This window comes from Glandiceps talaboti, chromosome 2 (assembly GCF_964340395.1).
Source record: "Glandiceps talaboti chromosome 2, keGlaTala1.1, whole genome shotgun sequence".
NCBI lineage: Eukaryota > Metazoa > Hemichordata > Enteropneusta > Spengelidae > Glandiceps > Glandiceps talaboti.
This window is the reverse complement of record NC_135550.1, coordinates 23439119-23462541: the sequence shown is the minus strand read 5'-3', so window position 1 is coordinate 23462541 and position 23423 is coordinate 23439119. Positions and strand designations below refer to the sequence as shown.

At 35.3% G+C, this 23423-nt stretch overlaps 1 protein-coding gene across 2 annotated transcripts in view; it reads left to right on the top strand.

Moving 5' to 3' along the window:
- The window catches only part of LOC144448704 (DNA repair protein RAD51 homolog 2-like), a 60618-nt gene that overhangs the window by 26993 nt on the left and 10202 nt on the right, over positions 1-23423 (top strand). The window contains exons 11-12 of one of the 2 annotated variants that reach the window (XR_013482120.1): positions 5789-5935; positions 15333-15398. Coding sequence is in view for 1 of the 2 variants with exons in the window: in XM_078138995.1 (XP_077995121.1) it covers positions 5789-5895 (107 nt within the window). In the remaining variant the exon portion in view is untranslated. The remainder of the gene's footprint in view (positions 1-5788; positions 5936-15332; positions 15399-23423) is intronic. The other variant, XM_078138995.1, reaches the window with a different exon arrangement.

Here is a 23423-nt window from a genome sequence, read left to right as displayed (position 1 = left end):
ATACATACATACATACATACATACATACCGGGTACATACATACACACATACATACATACATACATACACACACACACACACACACATACCTACCTACATACATACATACATACATACATACATACATACATACATACATACATACATACATACATCCATATATACATACATACATACATACATACATACATACATACATACATACATACATACATACATACATACATACATACATATATACCTACCGACCAAACGACTGACCTACCTACCTACTAACCGACTGACCTACCTCCCTTTCTACCTACCTACCTACCTAGGGCGTTTGTGTTATTTAGCACATTTTTCTGTATTATTATTTCTTTGTTTATTGATTTAAACAAATTAACAGGGTGCCTGTGTGGTGTAAACACAAGCTAGAGTCAAGATAACAGAAAGGAGGACACCTATCAGTCTTCACACATGGACGAACATATAGATGATGAACATATAGATGATGGACATATAGCACTAAAACTTGTCTTGGTGTACTATCTCAAGAAGCTCTCCACACACCACAGCTTTTTTGAGTTAGTGACACCAAGACAACTCTGTAGCCTATTAAACTGACAATAATCTCTCATATGCTATAGAATTCATAATACTGTCTTGTTACATACGGAATAGCTGTTGTCACTAACTACTACTGATACACCAGGACAAGTCTGTAGACTAACTGACAATAATCTGCCTTTGTTTTTATAAACAAACTAAGAACTCACGATACTGTCTTGTAGCATACGGAATAGCTATCTTTACAGACTACAACTGATAACAGCAAAAAGAAGATTCATGTCTGTCTTTGTATATAGTATAAACTAACAATACCATAAATTTCATTCTGTATATGTTTAGAACTTTGAAAGTGCATTACATGTAACATGTTCCCAACAGTATGTATTCACCTAGTCTAGTTCCTATGCATTATCTTTACCATTTACATCTCCATTCACACGTGGTTTAGTTAGAAACCATGTTGGCATCAGACTAATATTCACCATAGTCTAATTCAGATTTTTTTTGCAGACATTTTCCTACCTGTATAAACTAATTGTTCAGCAATAAAAATGATCTAGCCGAGAAAACAACCGCAACTTGCCAAATGATTGGGGGGTGATCATTAAGTGTACATGTTATGTACAGTCTTTTTTGGCAAATACTCCCTGTTTTAGCTGTAGCAATACCATAAATTTTATTCTTTAGTGATATGTTTAGAACTTTGAAGTGGATCTAAATACACATATACTTCTAGCAGCGTACATCATGTACCGTACATCGTAGTGTAATTGAAACCTTCTTGCAGACATTTTTCTACCTGTATAAATTAAAGAAATGCAAATTTACATGAAAGGACGTCTATGGTTAAACTTAAACAACAAACCCTTGTTATAACACATGAGAGACAAGTGGTGAGCAAACCAATGTATGTTTCCCCTGACAAATATTTCCCTGCTGTAAGAAGGAAAGCATTTGGAATCATGTGAGGATACTAAATGTATGAAACAAATTTTGGAAATTTATGACATTTTTTTGGTCAAAATTTAAACATGCTCTGTAGCCTATTAACCTTAATGTGGTCTCACCATAGATGATTGTAAGTCTCTGGGATACTGTGGCTCTATAGAACAAGCAATTCAGTCTTGTGTTTTTCATTTTGAATGCTACAGATTTTTGGGCTGGTATATCAGTTTGCAGTTATCAGTCTAGCTATCATGATATGTTATGCATGTAACTTTGATATCAGAAGTACAGTCTGCAGGCTGGATCTCTGACTTGATGATGTTGAGGATGTAGAATACAGCGTAGTGGAGTCACATATCCAGTCAGTAGACAGGCTAAAACATCTCTGTTTAATCCAATACTAGGAGCTTGATTATGTCAAGTGTGATAAAAAGTGAGTCTGTTTAGCTGTAAATTATACGACGCTGTCAGAAGACGACCAACATAGTCTAGTTTGATACAAACCATGGTTGCATTACAATTTTGAGCCGGAGAAATTTATTTAGTAAGTTATCTATAGTTATTTTCATCTTATAGATTCACTGTGACAGATCAACTGTAATCCAGATTTAATGATGTAATATGTTTTTTATAGCCCAAGACTACCTAGGATTTCCTTTCATCCTAACCATCAACTCATCTGTCTATTTTGCTGTATCCATGTATGTATAGCCAAATGGCTTTCTCCAGCATGACATATGTTCCATTCTTACCACCTACATGGTAGTTTAATGCTATTCAATCGTTGATATATAGATGTTCTCATGTGACTTACTTTAAGACTGAAGGTTGAGTTTGTGGTGAACTGAATGAAGTAACCAATTTAATACAGCTACCTGTCCGTGCATTGTGATAATAATAATAATAATACGAATAATAATATCATTTATAGAGCACCAGTATAACAAATGGGGTTTGCTCAAAGGCGCTGAACAAAACTAAAAAGGTGAAAGGAATACTGAAAAGGGATAAAAGTTAAGAAACGTTCAAAGTCACACAAGTTCATAGATAAAAGTGGCAACCAATGAAACAAATTAAAATTAGGCATACACCTTCTTAAAAAGATGAGTCTTCAGATGGATTACTACTGACATGCTCTGTTCACTCTCTCTCTCAAGCAAGAGATTTAGCTAGATTTTCAGTAGAATTTGTCCATTTGACTATATGTGGAGAGAGAGAGAGAGAGATCATAGAAAAATGAGCCCACACATATAGACTATAACATTGTAGTCTATAGTGTTGTTCTTCATCGAATCTTAGGATCTCTCGTTCAGAGATGATTCGATACCATGTTGGCATTGTGTCAGATAGCCAAGTCTCGGATCTTTGGCTAGAAAGTTACAATGCACAGAATGAAAATAAAACAAAACTCTTACAAGTACCTACCCATCCCAGGCTATTAAAAACATGTTATTGAAACCAGGCATATCATTTTATGCAAGTAAAGTGTAAATACAACATTATCATGTGTTTAGTAACAGTAGTATGTGTAGGATTTGTGATGACTCCCTAGACTATTCTTCATGTCATTGTGGCCTTGTCATATTGAATCCCTTGTCACTCACAAAAACCCTTGCCATGTAAAAGTTATTGAAGAGAGTCTATAAATGAACATTAAATGCATGGAACAGATGCAGTGTGTTATTATCAGTCTGTCTTTATACATATTATCTTTATGGATGATATAAAAAGCGAGACAATAGCTGGCTATGATAGTTTCTATATTCAGGATCAAAATAGTGCAAGAGCTGTTGACAAAATGTCTTTTCTCTTGATTAAATCTATTTGAAATCTTTGGATAAATTTTTCTGTGTCATAAACATTATATTGCCTCAGTCTAGAGATTCAACTCTGACCTGGTGTGTGTTGGATTTGCTCATAAACTTAAAAGTGATGTGGTACGTAAAAGACTGACAGACTTGTAGGCATGTTTTATCAAGACATGGGATGACTTACAGTGCTGGTGATAAGGCAGAACTGATAATTTGGTATCTTACATGTACATGTAACATGTATGGAAGCCAATAGTGTTAACAGATGTGTGATTAGACCAAAGTTGGACAAAAGTGAGCCAAAGCAACTTTAGATCGAAAAGTGAAAACACAACCTATTTAAAGTCAGAAATACTGGTATTTTGTATTGATGTGAGGTGGTGAATGCTAAATTTGACTAAAGTATTCCCTGTGGTTTAGGAAGGTGAATGCCAAATCTGTAGATGGGCTATTACATTGTAAAGTGTTGCCTATAGCTATTGAGTACATTCTGAAAAGTTGTTTTATCACTGACATTGGGAAATCACTCATCATGCCCTAGGCTATTAGCATCACTAGTAAAGTCACTACATAGTCCTAGCCGATCTATTGGTTGAATCTGTGACTTTTACACCACTTGTTTTCTAAACAGCTAGTGAATGAGTGTACCCATAGACCCTACACGTGTAGGGTTTATGGTGTAACAGAGTCACAGATTCAACCTATCTACGTAACTGACTCTGTGACTATATACCTAGCTAATGTTCTACTATAATGTTCAGATAGAACAAGAGATAGCATCACAGATCCAATAGTATTACCCTGTATGTATCGTGATCTGTTATTTTTCCTTCACTGTCTCACTAAATGTTAGTAATGCTAGCAATGATGATCGATTAATTCACAAGTTATAAGCGCAAATTAGCTCTGGACTGTATCACAATAGTGCAGCGCACTTGTATACATACAAAGATTCACTGTCTGTAATTTGAAAACCCTGGCACAGTGTCTGACCATGGAGGTATAGCATCACCTTCTACAACTATGCTCTTACACAGGATTTTGCACTCTGCACAGTTATTTTCACTGTCGTGTACCATGTATATATAGAGCAGCATAAGTGGGATTTTAAATGTACAGTGTAATTTATAAGTCAAATGTAAGTAGCGGACTGACAATAATAGTTGCAGTGTATGATAAAAGTGAGGGCAAAGACTGCAAGCTGATATTGAATTTTATCAATTTTGAATTGCTAATTTCTGTATTTTTGCACTTCAACTTTTTGTACCTATTCAATTAGACTAAGTGACTGGTGATGTACCTGTCACATCAATATCTACAAACATTTATTGAATTTTCTCTCAAGATTATAATGAAATGCAGGAAAGAAAAGCATCCTAGAGTACAGCTCTCATGTTAGCTCTTGACACCTTCAAGTGTATGCTAAACTTCACTTGGTCTTATTAACCTTCAAGTTTTCCAAAAAAGAAGTTGAAACTTTTCCTCTGTTGTATTTTGAAATTTGCAATGAAACAGTTCTGAATTAGTGTAAGAAACAAATTATATTATGTCAAATAGCTATAAAAAATCCTCCAGTAAACCCCCCCCCCCCAATCAAATGGTTTACCCCTAATTCACTCTATTTGCTCAGTATCATATCTTTTGTCATGAATGAAATATTTTTTGCTGAAGTCAATGACTGGGGGCCAAAAAGTTGTAGGCCTTGATGATAGATGAAGAGACTGCCCTGCAAAGTGTTGATACAACATTCACTCTGGACTGGGTGAAATACCCAGCTGGGTGACATGTGACAGACCTTCTTCTCACTAATCATGCATCATTTGCTCTCAGCACAACCATACTTCAGTGTTATTTTACTAAACATTGCCATTTGTACTCTGCACCATCATTTTTGTGCTTTGCTTAATGTGCACTAGGGATCAGATGTCTACATAATATGTCATGCTGTTATAAGTGCTACTTCAAGAGGTATTTGGGTAACCCAGGTACTAAACCAGAAGGAGATTGACTAACAAGTAATACATTTGTATATAAACTGTTCACCAAATATTGATGTGTTGTCTTTATTATAGTACAGTAAAAGATTTGAATGATGTGGTGCACTGGCAAAGGACAGTTGTATTGGTGCCAAATAGCAGTGATGGTGACTCACACCCTCACATGCATACATATTACACCATTTCGTGTACGGGCAATGATTACACAGACACATACACAGACACAGACACAGACACAGACACAGACACAGACACAGACACAGACACAGACAGACATATACAGATACATGCACACACAAACACTTGTAGTACTACACAATTTGGCAATTATTATACCTAAATAGTAAAATCAGAGTGCCGTTTATACATGCATTTGATTTGTATACTTCGGTAGGTATATATCGCTAATACTAAGATGACAAATTTTAGGTTGAAATTACATAACTCAGTTATGAATGATATTATACATCTTGTATATTACAGTTTCCTCATCTTTGATGCTACATAACAATGGTTCAGTGCCCCTGCTGACTTCAATCCAAGTCCAGTCTGACACTATTGAACATCAAATACCACATCAATTACATTGACCTTTGACCTTTGACCTAAGGCCAAAACCATATCATACAGGTAAGTGAACTCTGATTATTAATCAGACCAAAGTAGATTTTGAAAGAGATGAAATTTAAAATTAATCCAATATATTGTTATTACTCTGTAAATCCTAATAACTGCTTAACTGTGAGATACTGTTGTAAAGTGATGCAATACAGCATGGTGACAGGTGATTTTTTCCAAAATAGTGCAGAAATAGGGACCTTGCAAACCCTCCATGTTTAATGTTGCATAATGAGAAATGTGATAATAAATACTAATCAATCAGCATTGTAAACAATACTGATACATTGTTTGTAACCACAAATAATTAATTCATAGTTACCCTGACCATTGTGGGAGGATTATTTTATCAGTAGCGCCAGATTAGATATTACGATAACCACAGATAATCACATAGTCCTTTGCGTCTGAGCATGCTCAGTCTGGATTGCAAGTGCCCTGTGTATTAACATCAAGATCATTGCATGAAAAATCTGTTTTTCATGGCAGGGTGTTATTTTGCTAGTCTCCCATCCAGCCTAGGAAGTTGTTAACTCTTTGAGCAAGATTTTTAAGGATCAATTTGCTCCTGAATTTTAAATTTTGGGAGCAAAATGCTCCTAAAATTCAAAACTTAGGAGCAAAATGCACATGCCCTAGGGTGTACATAAAACTTAGGAGCAAAGTAAAGTAATATACAACATGTACATCAAATGTAATATATATCAAACTTGAATTCTTATCAACACTGATTGTGACAAATGTCATGTTTATCTGCTAAATAAAAATAATCATCAATTTTGTTGAATGACAGTGCTCATTATTAATGCAAGTAAAAGATTTCTTATAGACTGCCGACAGTTGTTCGTGCCTTTTTGCTTCATTTTATCTAAAACTAAAGTCGTTGCCTCTTCCTGCGGCAATACTACAACCACGTACTGATAGCAGGTACAGTAACAGGTTAGTATTCAGTGCTATGGAGCGAGGCGACGACCTTGTTTTAGATGAAACATAGCAAAAAAGGCACAAATGACTGTCGACAGTCTTGATTTCTTATTGTCACGAAAATAGTCAATATGCAAGTGGACTTCAAAATTTGTCCATCAAATGAAACTAAAGTTGAATTTTCACCTGTTAAGTGTCACCTGCTGAATTACAAAAAATCACCATTTATTGCCAGTATATGCCAGTAATCTATAATTACTGAAACTTCTAGATGTTACACATGGTATTGAATCATCTCTTGACTTCACCTCAGGACCTCATTGAGCTAGATATAAATAGAGATCTTGAGATTGATGCACACATAGAAATACTAACTAATATTATACTTACAAGCTAGAGAACACTTAGTATATCATCCCTCTGCCATCATTGATCTCTCAGTGATAATGACTCCTTTGTAATATTTCTGGATCCATAATTTTATCTCTCAATGATAATGACTCCTTTGTAATATTTCTGATCCATAATTGTATCTCTCAATGATAATGACTCCTTTGTAATATTTCTGGATCCATAATTTTATCTCTCAATGATAATGACTCCTTTGTAATATTTCTGGATCCATAATTTTATCTCTCAATGATAATGACTCCTTTGTAATATTTCTGGATCCGTAATTGTATCTCTCAATGATAATGACTCCTTTGTAATATTTCTGGATCCATAATTTTATCTCTCAATGATAATGACTCCTTTGTAATATTTCTGGATCAAATGAATTGGTCCTTGACTCATAGGCAGTCTTTCCACAAAATTTCACCTAAATCCATCTTTCGTCTTCTTCAGATATCCTGTTATACAAGCAAATATTAAAAACAACCCCCTTCCCCTTTAACCTCCTTAAAAACAATCCTCTCCCCCTCAACTTTGCTGGCAGAGGTACTGAACTATACTTACTAGTAATTCTCACATTAAAGAACTAGATGAAAATGGGCATTCAAAAAGTTATGTACTAGTAATGTTTACTGAAAAAGTGATACATATATTTACTTTTACACCATTGTGTACAAGGTAGTCCTGTCAGTGTCAAAGGGCAACTAGATCAAAACCTATTGTATCACAAACTACATGTGAAACTCTCATATGTGATGTCATCTGTCCTCATTGTTGGTCTGTGAAAGTAACTTTTGTTAAAAATCATTAAATTGGCAGTTTTATCTAAACGGATATATAAACTTATACCAAACTAACCAGATGTACTTTATAAGCTGCATTTCAACTACAGAGAAATTTTCTAGGATTGGGAATGACATTGTTGCTTTCCAGTCACAGAGTACATGGTAATTAGTGGTTAGAAAGTGCTAGAAATGATCATCATATTTGACAAGTTACTTCCTAGAATGAACAAAAACCAGATAAAAAATAATGTTAATATTTAGAAAACAGTGAATGTTGAAATATTGAAAACCCCAAATGTACATGCTTTCTCACAATCACCACATGGGGGCGCTTTCCCAAATTTTGTAGAGGCAGTCTTGTGGAAGTATGTGTCGTCCATAAATATTAAAATGATTTACAACTTTGTTTTTGTTTGTGGATAATGAAGTACTGTGATGGTGACCTTCATTTTTTTCAGTGACTACATTTTCTATTTACAGCATTTTGTGTCAATGATGATTGAAAGACAACTGTGTTTATTGTCAGACTGTTTATTGTCAGGCTAATTAGACATGTCATAGACTTTAATTATGATTAAAACAAAATTGGAAAAGTAAGCCTTGCATTCAACACTTCATATTGAATGTGGCAAAGCTTTTAAAGTCTTTGTTAATCATCGAGCAGACCAATAAGGAAACTTTTAAAAATAAGTTTCTACTTCCCAGAAGAGAAGAAAATGCATGTTTTTGACGTAATGTGTTAACCCTCATTTTCTAGTTGTAAAAAATTCACTTTCTGTAAAATGTAATCTATATTTTTTGAATTTGATATTTTTTCATACTATCGATATAAAACATGATTCATCAGTTTTAGTTTCTATTCAGTAATCTTTGAGTATTATCAGATGTTGTGGGATACAATTTGTGTGTGTGTGTGTGTCATGGGTTTTGATTCATTTGAGACTTTGAAATAGTGATTTCCACAAGTTAAAAAAATATAGCCATTTTAAAGTAATAACTTGATTTTCAAACTTTCTTCCTCAAAACATTTTAAATCAGTTATGATTTTGATATGAAACATTGATTTTGTATGTTATGGAAAATGCCCAAATTTGTGTCTGTTGATGACATTGCTGCCATAGTGAGATTGGTTTTTGTGTGTTGTTTGCATATCTCTATCAATATCTAGATCCCTCTGTAGTACACTGGGATAGCACAAAGTCTTTTCCCGCCAAAACTGCTTGAATGAAAAGAGCTGTGTCAATAACTTCTGTAGAACAAAGTATTTTCTTGCCAAAACTTCTTGAATGAATATGTAGTATTAAGATCTGCAGACCTCTCTAGTACGCAGCTTTTTCCCACCAAAACAGCTTGACTGAACATAGCTGTATCACTATTTGTAGACCTCTGTAGTAGTGTTTCCTTGCCAAAACTGTTTGAATGAAAATATCTGTAGACCTCTGTTGTAAACACCATTTTCCCGCCAAAACTGCTTGAATGAAAGTATCTCTATCAAGATCTAGAGCCCCTCTGTAGTACAAAATTCTTCTTGTCAAAACTGCTTGAATGAAAATATTTCTATCAATATCTGTAGACCTTTCTAGTACAGAGCATTTTCCCGCCAAAACTAATTGAATGAAATTCTCAGTTTACTCTTAATTGTTGACTCCTCACAACCTATATTGTGTGTGTCTTATAACTTTTATGGGGGTGCAAAGTTGCTGACATGATCTCTTCAAAGTTTACATTCCAGTTTTCAGTTAATAAAAATGTTTTTCATCCAGGACTACATAACATAAAATATCAGATTGACAATATCTTTAGGAAAGTAATCATTTGGACACCTCTCAACTCTGCTTTCATCAACATCTTTACAAATGTTCCTCATTCATCAATTTTGTCAAAATATTTGTCAAAAGTATAAACATTTACAAAATTATCATAAATGCAGTCTACATATTCGTAGTGAAAGAATGTTTAAATGTTAAATTGTGTATAAAGTCATCTCTGTTACATTTTAAAGCTGCACTAGCTGCAACTGAACATATTTGTTTAAATGTATTGTTAGATGCAATAACTTACCGATAATATCGTACGCCCTAAACAGTATTGAATAATCTATGGGTGAACATATTTTTTGTAGAAGTATATATGATAAATAAAATCATATTGATTTTTGGGTCCATACCTAAAAATCAGCGCCCTCAACGGCTATCATGATTTAAACCTGTTATTGCAATATTTATGGAAAAGATTGACCACTGATTAATATGTACAATATCTAATTATTGGTATTTTAACAATTTTCAGGGAATACATTGTGGTTGTTGGATCAAAAAATTATATTCCAGTTACAATCAGTACAGCTTTTAACATGGTGACAGATTCAAAACCAAGATTTTGCTCAAGGTTTTAAACTTGTCACTACACCACCCATGGATAATATTGACCACTAAGTAACAGATTCAATTTTTTTTTAAGTAACTGACCACTTAGTAAAGAATGTACATTTGGTTACATGATGATGAAGAAAAATATCTCAGTTGCAGCTAGTGCAACTTTGGAGGAATTTTTAAAATATAAAATATTTTTTGTTTTTCAGACAAATCAGATAACACTGTTCTAAAGAGCAGGACATTTTAATAGTGGGTGTAATTTGTACATTTGTGAATTTACCCGATTACTAAGTTGTAGTGTTTCTTTTGAGTTTACCCAACAACAGATGGATATCAAATCTTGCTCAATTTGGAATTACAAGTACCGTAAGGTTTATCCAAATATGTGATGTTTGCATATTTTTTATCTTAAGTTTATGGTCAGGCAGTTATTCTTTCATTTTCAATCAACAATATGACTACAAATAATTTTATAAATATGAATTGTGTTATGCAATTCATATTTTGTCTAAAGTGTAGAATGTACGTGTTATCAGCTTCCAGCATATTGTACAAGACAAAGATCATCCAGGAAGCAGAGAGTGAAAATAGGATATAGGCAGCTGACCTATGGATAAGATTACTTGGCAGCGGAAGTTGACAGTGGGCCTACACCAACCCACTGTAACACTATACACATGTATATGTTGGTGCAGGCCTGCTGTCAGAGAGCATGTGAAAAGCGTGACCTGTATCGTATCACATGTGGCTACAATGAGTTTGCAGCTTGTACCAATCATTGAAGTGTCTACACTACCCACTTTCTGGGCATTGCTGTGGATTAAATAGCTTCTTGAGGAAGGGTTTTCCGTACAACTCATAAAACCACTGGATATTATTTCTATATGCCTTTAAATTTATTAATTGGTGTGTCACATGTGACAGTGTTAGTAGATGTAATCTATTTTTGATAGTATATCTTGTATTTGTTTGGGTTTCTTTTCAGTGTAGTGATACAGGAATATCTAACATCAACTATTAGAGTTCTTTTTCTAAGGTTTCCAAACCCCAATGACTGGCCTCTTGACACCATGTGATGCTAAGCTGTGTTCACCCAAGAGGTATTTGTTTTGTTTTAGAGAGAGTGTAGAAATAGTACTGAAATTCACAAAAATATACAAGACAGATAAGTGCATGTTTTTGAGTTTATGTAGTGGTTGTTTTGAAAACTTCACTGTGTCTGTATCTCTCTCTTACACTTACTTAACTTGCTCTTTCTCTGTCTACTTCTGACTTTGTCTCTCTGTTTCTCTTCTATCTCATTGTATCTCTGTCGGTCTGTCTGTCTGTCTGTTTGTCAATAAGTGTGTGTCACTGTTTCTGTCTACGTTTTTCTCTCTTTCTGTACGTGTCTGTCTCTCTGTCTATCGTTCTGTTCCTTTCTCTCATTTCTTTTTTTTTGACATGTTTCAAAGTTATAATGACAAATACGTTTCAAAGGGAAGGACTAGGGTAGGGTGTAAGTGGATAGCAGGAAGTAGCGTTTATGAAGGTTATTATTTAATGCTAAAACATATTTTATGGAGTGTAGTTTCATCATTACTTAGAAAAATGATACTGGTAGGATGACCGTAAAAAGTAAAGACAATAAACTTTGACAAGCAAGTCATATCAGTAATATACAGAGTAATGTACACATTGTACCAGTATTAATCAGGCAGTGATTTTAGCTTGAATCATTTTAAGACAGATGTAAATGTTTGTCATAGATTCATATGAAGTATGTCTTATACATGTTGCTCATCTTTCTGAAAGACAGTCATCACGATCAAGACAATACAGGGTAAGATGTCCTGATATAGAATGCTGTTGTAGAAACTGTATACACAGGAAATTAGATATACCACTAGTTTTAGTACACTGTATCGGGTAATGTATTCCCAATATTGGGTATTGTAAACCTAATGATATGGTAATAACATTTTAGAGGCAGTAGAAAGTGAGTTTCCTCTTTAAACTTTAAAATGTGGCAAAGGTCTTTAAGTGTTGTCATAATAATACTGCTCAATTAAAAGTTCTAAAAACCAAAAAGCTAAATAATAGATTCACTATAAGGTTTAACAGATTCTTCAAAATCAATTTCCCTTCCAATACATTTTTTTGTATTTGGAAAGGTGACCTCATATTGATTTTAAAATTAAGTGATGTAAGGGGATGGAGGTGAGGTGGTGACGCAACTTGTATACTTATTTGAGTCCCAATATAAAGTACTTATAATTATATGCTGAATTTTCCCATGAATTAAAGCTTGTATATGTCGGCTTGTAGTAAGTATTTCTATACAATAAATCAGCAGAAATTTCAGAATTACAATTTCAAGAAAATCTGAAAGACAAATGCTGATATTTTTTCTGCAAATGAGTTTTGTGAAATGATGACATATTTATATATGTTTAGGGTATAATATTTGTATGTATTTAGTAGATGACTGACTGAATACTTATCTAGTCTGTGTGTAAAGATGTTCAGCTGAACTGCCTTTCAAGGAAATTATCATACAGGATTCTTGGAAATACAAGGAATGTGTGACATGCTTCAGATCTTGAATATTGACGGCTATATTTCAATCCTTGGTCATCATATTAGTGTTATGTTATCAGTGAAGCTGTCAGGAATATGACATGGGATCATTTTTTTTGTTCTGGACTAACTCTCTATAGCTCTGTTAGACATCTGGGTTTTTTTACGTGAAAGTTTAAACCAAATCTAAGTGAGCCTTCAAGTTTTTGCGAAAGTGAGTTTCATAAAAAATCCCTCCTTGAATTCATTGTAGTTGCTATGTATTATGTATTCTTTGCAGAGAAAAATGATGTGATGATGTTCAAATATTTATTTTCATCAATAGTACCTATACAGGTGTTATCATGTCTAACCCACAATCCCCTGCAAACAGTTAGTATCAGCATAGACTATCTATGGTATCAGTCACTAATACAGTCAGTTAGACTGTCGACAGTCTAACATTCAGTGTGAATGATTGCCCTCTTGAAAATTATTCATCTCCAAAATTAGAAACGACATTCCAAACTGTCTGAAAGTGTATCAGAACAATTAGCAGACTCTAGAGGCAATAAGTTATAAAAGTTTGTAAATATTTCAAAATGTCTGAATAAAAGGGGTGACAGTCCCTTTAACTTCTTACAAGCAACCACACAAGTGGTTGTGGGTCTTGAAGCCTACTTCTGGAAAATACATCCTAGGCAAAACAGTGTAAACTTTTAAATTTGATTGATTATTCTCAACTGTGGCCCTCAGTTCAAATGGCATTATGACAGATCTAAGTGTCACAGTTACTCACCCACAATGCTTTGCTAGCAGCAAAGATCTGTCAACACCATCTACTTGGTGCTGTGATTTGTCGATAGGCAAACAAAGACAACAATTATCAACCACATCACCACAACATAATTTACCTTCAACCACTTGTCTGCTTTTTCATGTGGTTGTCAACTCTTCAAGAAAAAGTTAAAAGTAATCATTTATAGCGCTCTGTGCATGTCAGTGGTACTACCACTTTAATACACAGTGACATATGTTTGTGTAATGTCCTAGCCTAGGATGTTTTGGCTGAGATCGTAACTGTTTTGTCATAAAAGCTTTTTTGCAACTGCTGCATAATCGAGATCTCATCTCTTTAGTGTTTCTACAAACATGTAATTACATTTAACAATTGACAGAACTGGAAAGCTGGCCAACAGACTTTTGGTATCTTCAAGGAGAAAATAGACACTGGATAAACTTCTTCTTAAACATACTGAATAGCTTAGTGTTTCTTGTGAAAGGGTGTAAAAGCTTCTTATAATTATATACTGCATAACATGTTATGGGAGTCAGCACCAGAGAATTTATGAAGAAAGTTTTGGGACTGACTTTCATACCTATTGAAAAATAGTGTAATGTTTAGACAACTTGCTGTGTGACACTTGACCTAAGGGCTTTGACCAACTCATAAAATGAGAAAATGAATTATGATATATAAATGATGTGTAACGTACTTATAATAATGAGGTTTTATATTGAGCCCTTTTCCTGCAGAGCAGAGCTTTATAGACACAGATGTACCCTTGGCACAGTCCTATATTGGCACAATGCCCTATTATACTTCTTCAACTCCCTGGCAAGTGTATAATCCATGTTAGGCTTATAGGATTAAAGTTGTCATCTGTCCTGCAACATAAATTCTAGAGTAAAAAAACACCATCATATTATCCTGTAAATGTTTCATCACATGACGGGTAACACCTGCATCAGTAGTAAGTAGAAATACTTAGGTGTGGCGTTCAAAAGAAAAACACAATATAAGTAGAATAAACGATATGACATGCAGGTGTTTAAAAAAAAATATTTAATAGCCCTTTATGTGTAAAAATTTGAAATAGGTAACTTCTGCTTGACTAGTTCAACCAGTCCGTTCACCTGTTGGGGAGCCCTCTGGAGTTGCATAGAAGAAAGGTGTAGTGTAGGTGCAGGTGAGAGAAACCAGGCAACTGTAGAGTAGATCGCCTATGAGAGCTACCAGCAACAATTGATTGATGTATGTACAAATCACTATCAGTCAATCAAGTAGGCTAAGCATGTCTGTAAGAATTAACATGGATCAATAATCGGGCAATATGTTTGAATCCTGAACACAGAGACATTGGTAATGTGTGTTGCAACACCTCCTATGGATGAACATATTAGAATTATTTGTTTGTTTTGCCGATGTTTGATTATTGCTAGTCACCCATTACACCAGTGTGTGAAAATCACCAGTTCCAAAGTAAAGCACTAAGCTTTCAGAGTGAGATTATCAGATAAAGTTTTAGTAATGGTATTTAAGAATTGTTGCTCACTCTCCTCTTTACATTAGACATTATTAAACTGTTTTTGTACGGTTTAATTTTCCCACAGGGGCAGTTACTTGAGTATTTATTGGTGTATACGTGATTTATTTGGTTTTCAAGGGTACTGGGTAAGGTACGGAAGTTATCTCTCTTTTGAAGGATGCTATAGCCCTCAAGGGCCATCTTGTTTGTAAAGTCTGCAAATTTGCCGATGTGCATATTAATTTCACATACCACATACACAATGCTATGGAAATGTTACTTGGGAGGCATTATTCAGTTCATTTAGCTTTTAAAGGGGATGAGGAAATGGGTGGAATGGGATGGGATGGAAGGCAGTTGGATGTGGGTGGGTGTGTGTGTGTGTGTGTGGGGGGGGGGTGTTAGGTGTATTCATGTAAGACACGATTGCTGTGGGCCTGACTTCTTAGTAATTCCAGTGGTTAACCACAAAGTAGCTGTTAATCACAGTGTGAAGATGTTTGCGTCAGTCAGTGTGATATGTATTGTTCAACTCAATGGCACCTGTAGTCAACATCTAACTGGATAGTCATTCATTGCCAGTCTTCGAAAATTCTATCACTTAACAATATCCCAGTTGTGTATCATTTATCTTGAAGTCAGTTTGTGATTTGGAACACTTTGCCGTGCTGGACATTCATAGGATATTGTTTCATGATGTTATGGAAACAATATCACAGATGGATTTAAATTGAATCACTTATAGTTTCACATGATATCCATAACAAATTGACATATCAAATTATTTGTATGTTTCAGTATTAGAGATTAATAACTGGAATCCCCAGACATTGTGTAGTCTATGTTACAGAGGTAGCTGCAATCTAGCAATAGATAAATCATAGTTATTTCACATGCTTTCTTTACTTTCAGCACAGGAGAAATAGTAAGTTTTGTCTGTAATGCTTTTGTGTAGGGGCTTTTCATAAACTTGTATCACTACATTACCATAAAACTTTTTCAGAATGGGCTTCAAGTTCTTACCAACACAGGACTTTTTATTTCTTTTTCTCTCAAACCACTGAATGATGTTTTGAGAGAGAAAAATCTCTATAATCATGTTTGATCATGTAGTGCAATTTTATCTACAGTTATTTAGAAAAAACTAAGCTTATCAAATCGTACCCTGTGAAACCTTTGACATATTCCAAATGAATATTTACATTGTTATCACGAATTCATATAGTATGAAATCAATGCTGACCTCCAGGTCACTGTCTTCATACTAGGACAGGATGGCAGGGATTCTGGTCATGCGGGCACTACCAAATAATACCTGACACCATTAATCAAGGAACACCTGAAAATCAGAATGGGGTATGAAATTGAAATATTGGGTTGTGAGCATCTCATTTTTCAGCTTGGTACTTACTTACAGTATTATAGCCCAGCTTGACAATATTGTTTGCCAGAACGAGCCAGTATGTTATGTCAGATAGCTATGTCTCTCAGCTAATAGTACGTGTATTACTGCTAGCAAGCTAACTATGACTTACATATTTGCATGATTGTTAGTCCAGTGTATTAAAATCTCATCAACTTTCAAAAGTATTCATACATTTCATCGTTTTATGAAATGGATCCATGAAATATGAAACCCAGTAAAAACAGCTGATTACATGAACGTTGATTATTGCACACAGTTTCTATTAATCTCCAAGCAGTTTTTCCCATTTTCATCCTCTTTTTCTCTCTCACCTAACAATGATTCAATAGATAAACATGAAGTGATGAATGAATAGAAGAGGAGGGGAGGGGTTTGTTGGAGTACAGTAAAAAAAAATGTACAATTTGACTTACAGAATTTTCAGCGGAAAGGGGATTTTAAGTTTAAAGAAAAAAAGAAATGTTTGTTGTGGATTTGTTATGACAGCAAGCTCTGAACTGTAGAGGATAAGATAATATGAACATTAGGCTGTATGTTATCTTTCAAAGAGCCAAATCTGTGACAGACAGTCACAGGAAATGTTGGTAATTGTTATCTATTATAAGTCAGCCAATTTTGTACATGATAAGGGAAAGATTAGTTTAATATTGCTGGTAAACTATGTATCATGATACTAGTGCAACCTCAGACCACAAACTGAAGTCCTTTGATGTAGCAAAGTAGCCAGGAACCATATACTTTTCAAGATACTTCAAGTCCAGTGTTCCTCAGGCCCAGGGCATGGACAACCCAAGCTAGCCATAACTTTGTATTAAGTCCAGCTTGCTTGTAGTGTGCTAGTGACAGTTTGGGCTGAATATATATTTTGTTGTTGTTGTTGTTGTTGTTGTTGTTGTTGTTGTTGTTGATTACTTCTTCCGTTTCTTTGCTGTTCTTTGTCAATAAAGAAATAGGATAAGTGAAGAAATATGGACTTTTAGTTTTAGATGTACTGTTTGAGTGAGGACCTCACCACCCTCATCCAAACTTGAAGCGGTGTGTGACACCTGCCTGAGTGATATTGAATGCAAATTACCACATATGTGGCACCATGTACGACTTATAATGTAGAAATTTTGCAGCACAAAATTGTGGTTCTGGAAAGACTTAATTCAGATGGGAGACAGTTGATGCACATTAAAACAAGTGTTTAATATACCATTACTACATGCTACATGTGTTCCATGAAATTGAGAATAAACAAATACACAAACTAACAGACCTTGAGGCTTTGAAATTCATGGTCACCATGTCATCTTAAATCTTACTTTAATGAGCTGTTTTCAGATATAATTGAACAAGATGGACATGTCAGCATTATTTAAGAGATTAGAAGGAAACAGACAAAGCAACAGGTTTCTGTACTGTTGGAGAAAATGCACATATGTACAGTCTGTAACATTTATGATAACTTGGTATACTTTTGGTTAAAGGAGCACAGTCTGCAACTTTATGATTTTTTAGGGTCACTTTAAACTTAGCAATTATCAATGTTAAATTATCATTTATAAAACTATTTTTGTTCACTTATCATCTTATCCAGCCTAGTCAAAAATCCATCTATTTTTTTGCTGTGAAGTTTTCAATGAGTACTCCAAGACTGTGATGTGATGGAGCACTATATCAGTGTTGGCAAGGGAATGACATGCTACATCATTAGTATATACTCTCAGATACACAATTTACCAATTTTGGCTACGGCTAAGGTTTGGCACTCACCTTCCAATAGGCTGTCTATAGCCCAGAGACTTGTCTTGGTGTTACGATAATATGGAGCATGTGGAGAGCTTCTTGAGATAGTAACACCAAGTCAAGTCTCAGGCCTAGTCAGTCTGTCATGTCGACATGGTGAAAATGTCTATGTTGATGATAGAATGATATAGTGGTGTCAGACTCATCATGCCAATAGATAGGCATGCTACACCAACAGGACATTTCATGTCTTATTGGCCCAGAAACTTGGGTATCTGGCTTGGTGTGAGCCAAACATTGAACATTGTCAAGCTAGATAGCCAAGTTTCTGGGCTAATCTCCTATTGCACTAGTGTACATTAGCTTTAGAACTAGTCTGCCGGGAACGCTTACTCAACACAGATATTTCATTTACTGTAGCCTCTTTTAGTATAGCCTTGTTCACCACACATATATTATATTTTCTATAGTTTCTTTAGATACCATGTTGGCATCCAGACTATTTAGAACTAGTTTTGCCTGTTACAGTGCTGAATGTACCGCCAATGCTACTGTGTTGTCTGCAGGACTTTTCATTTCCTATAGTTTCTTAGTCTGGAACCCATGCTCATCATAAGACTTTTCATTTCCTATGGTTCCTTGTAATATTAGAACTAGTCTAGGACCCATGCTGTCTGCAGAATATTTCATTTCCTATAGTTCATGGTGGGTATTAAAAGATATCTTCAGATTCAGTGGATAGTACAGGGCCGTATCTAGACTAATCATGCGAATAGTTCCTCAACTCAGAGCTATAAGTCTTAGTCTGGCCATCAAAGTGGTATCTCTGAAAGATTCCATGAAGGATAGCACTAGACTAAGGCTGGGTTCCGAATTTATGGCCGGGGGGGGGGGGGGGGGGCTAGGGAGAAATTATTGGTCAAAAGAATATTTGCAGACCCCCTCCCTTCGCACGCTCAAAAAAATTCATGCCCCCCTGAAATGTACCCAAGAATTTTCAAACCTCCCCACCTTCCCGGCCACACATATTTTAATGTGTAATATACAGTAACCCCAGCTCCACTTCAGAGGTGGAAACCAACTTCAGCGTCCATTCATAACAATGAGAGATTTCTTTACAAATATATGTGGGCTTTGCAAAAAAGGTCTCACATTGGGCTGTAATCTATACTATGGAGATACTTATAGCTAGCAAGGTTTTCTCTGTCAGTCTTGTTTCTGGGCAGAAATGGCATCCCATGATAGCTTGTAGGGAGAGCGTGGGAGGGGTACGTGTCAAGCACTTAATTGCCCCCCCCCCCTTCTGTAAAATCTGACCCCAGCCTAAACTAGTCTGGAACCTTTGCTCATCACAGGACATTTCATTTCCTCAAAACTATAGTCTGGAACCCATGTTCACCACATTGACATTTCATTTTCAAGAAAACAAGACACCCATCATCCAAAACTACATATGTACTAGCTCCAAATATGAAACTACATCACTATCTAAACCATCTACCCAGAGGACATGGACCTTAGTATGGGCTGTCATGATTTCTACTGAAAACCAAACATGCGAATCTATTCCTGACATGAGTATTAGCATAGACTCAATTTTTTTGTGTGTGAAAGGGAAGTTGTATTATATTACAACACCTAAAAAATCTACCTTGTTTGAGATGTTTGGTGCAAACACTGCCAACAGATTTTTGTACCAAACAAGGTATTTATTGACAGTGATAGTCTAGTCATGAGCTCATATTGACAGAGTGAGTTAAACAAACAATACACCTGAGTAACTCTTTGCCCTTTTATGTCAAGCCTTGTTTTCGTGACTGTCTGGTAGGCACCTGTGTGTGTGAGAATGGGCAATATTTCATTGAAAAAATATGGACATGCTTAGACAGGTAATATATAAGGGTCAAAACAGAGTAATGGGGTTGAAGTTTTTTTGTTTTAGATTACCTGACACTTTGTTTGCTAATAACCTGTCCCTATCAGTAACAAACTGAACTTTGGATAATAGCTTGCTGTAAATGTGTGTTGTTTCCTTAGTCCTCCAACTATGTGTTGTTTTCACATGTGGATCATTAACCAGGTATTGACTTAGCCAGTCTTATCAGTGCACTGTACTGATAGGCATAGTCTAGTTCCTACACAGAACGATGTATGCAGTGCTTTGAACAATGTATGACTGTCAAAATCTATGGATTTTCCAAGTGGTGATAGTCAGAGCAGCTCTTCGTGGATTCTTGATAATTGTGTTACCCAAGTTTGTAAGGAGATGAAAATGCATGGCATTGAAATGGTGCGTGAATAGACTACATATATATGGCACATTGTTTGGCCCTATCAGTTTGCCACACCCTATAGACATATTACCTTGTAAAGAAAAAATACAGACAATTCATTTCTGTGTTTGAAATACTTGTTCATGAAAGTATTTTTCATAAGGATTAGCTCAAGGTAGAGGTATCATGGCAGAGAAAAAAACTAATCCATTTCGGGGTATGTGCTGGAATGTTTTGTTACCACACAACTCAGTCTTTGAGATTACATTTAATAAGTTAATTGTGATGTAAATGAGGCCAGTTTTGTTGACCTGTGCAAGTTTGCAGACACTAATCAATATCGATGATGTCAGTAGGGTGCCGTGTGCAAAAGCTTAGATGCCCTATTTGATTTGCCCCACTTGATATAGAGTACAGGTATTCAAACTAAGAAAACACCGGTCAGCCTTCATGGTTTGACACCACAGTGGAGTGCAGTCCCACATGTAGTCGTGAAAATGGCAAACAGTTTGTCTCCAATAAAGTTTTAGACTTTGTTCTGCTACTCAAAAAGTTTCTTTAATCGGATGTGAGTAATTGTGTGAAATCTCTATTGTCAGCTATCTTTGATGTGTGGATGAATCATTATCTGTTTTACATCATAAGGTCATTCATTAATGTCTACAAATGGCTTGTCACAAGGTGTGCAAATGAATGCTGTTATTTTAGATAGAGAAATCATCACCAAGTATGGGAATGTTTTGGCCCAGTTCTTGGTTCGTTTTGAATGAGTAATAGTACCTGAGTATTAATAACATATTAGGTTGTTACCTATCTTCATTTACATATACATTAACCTAACTGTCAGTATTTGCATAAATTAATTCATTTGTTCTGTCTTGCTTTGATTACTTGATTGCCGTCCTATCATTCATCCATCCATCCATCCATCCATTCATTTGTTCATTCGTTTGTTTGTTTGTTCGTTCGTTCATTGGTTCATTCATTCATTCATTCATTCATTCATTCATTCGTTTTCCCTTGCTGTGCTGAGGGTAGACTCAGACTGCAAATGTGGATGATCACAGGTATGGTGATTTAGGGCAGGCTGTCCGACAGACTGTTTTTTCAACCACTTCAAATCCTCGTGCTTGCCCTTTTGACATTGCACAATACACGACCCATAGTGTGCATCAAAGGAAAGGAAGGCAGCGTTGGTGTCATCACCCGGTTATGTCGAACTCCTTAACTCCTTACAAGGAAGACGGTATCTTTTGTCGTCTTGGAAAGCCCCCAAGTCACAGTCACATGTGTCCTTTGAATCATTTCCAACTGATTGCATTGTCACCTTTAATTGATAGCTATGATTTCCTTCATTCGTGTTGTCCACAGTAGAATTCATGGAAAAAAATGACATCTAAGTTGATTCATTTGTAACAGGTAACTGAAGACAATAAGTATACATCCAAGGTATTATGTTACACCAGAAATCAATTCCATGTAACATCTTAGGTCAGAAATCAGTTCCTTGTAATATCTTAGATCACATATCATCACTTCCACAGGTAAAGTTGTCAGTTTGATCTTACTGTTAATTACAAAGACTGCTGATCCCTACTTGTGTACCAAGTCAACTTTTACACACCATTCACAAAAAAAGACTTTTAATCACTTAAAAGGGAATTGTTGACAAAAATGGTGTTATTTTCACATTTTTGTTTTAATTGGCAACTTATATGTGTTTCTACTTATTGAAATGGAATCTTTCATAAGGTGACAGGGTTTGATCCGCACCTCACGACAACACAGTTGCCTACCACAAACTTGAAGGTTGGAACTTCCTGCATGGACAGGAAATCTAACCGATCATGTTTCACGAACACAGTATTTTATGAGAATACTGTCACTCAAAAAATGATGATGTTGCAGGAAAATGAAGAGCACTTGTTACTATAAATATGAAAATTAAATGCCAACTGTATACTTCAAATTCTCAAGTGTACAATGTATAATGATGGGCCAAAACAGCTTGTTTTACAGTTTTGTAGTTAGTTTGCTTGTTTTACTCCATTTCCTGTTACTTTTTGGGTATTTTCTCAAATTTTACAACTTTTTGTAAAGTGGTGACAATGCATAATATGCCAAAGGGACTGAGATCAGTATAGTTTTTAGCCGTTTCACCCATTCATGTCTCATTCTTTGGATACTTCCTCCAATTTCGCAACTTTTTTTGAACATTATGACTATGCAGTCAAAATGCCAAAGGGTGAGCAGAGTACGTTATGACAGGGTGGAATTATGCAAATACACTACGAGGGGGTATAGTATTACTTTGGGTCTAACTTGTCAACAACCATGTACATAATGTGCTACACACACTCTACTAGTAGTAGTAATAGTATTTTGGTGACTTTGATGCATTTGTCATCAATTTGTTTTTTATTTATTTAAGAGGGAGAGGAGGGTTTGATTTGTTTGGTTGCTGAGACCCTTAAATCTTACTCCGATAACCAGGATGCAGACTTAGATTTTAAGGAAGCAAATAAAACTTGAAGTGGATTTCTTAATAGTAGATTTATTGTTGACATTAACACTTAGAGATAGTTTTCATTTCTTGACAGTCAAGACTCAACCTATGCATATTATTGTGGTATCCTTCCCAGTTTTACTTCAGAGGATGGAAATGATAGACAGTACACAATTTACATGAAATACATTTTATCTCGGGAGTCTATGTCTCAATTTACATTGGTAAACTAGGAAAAGT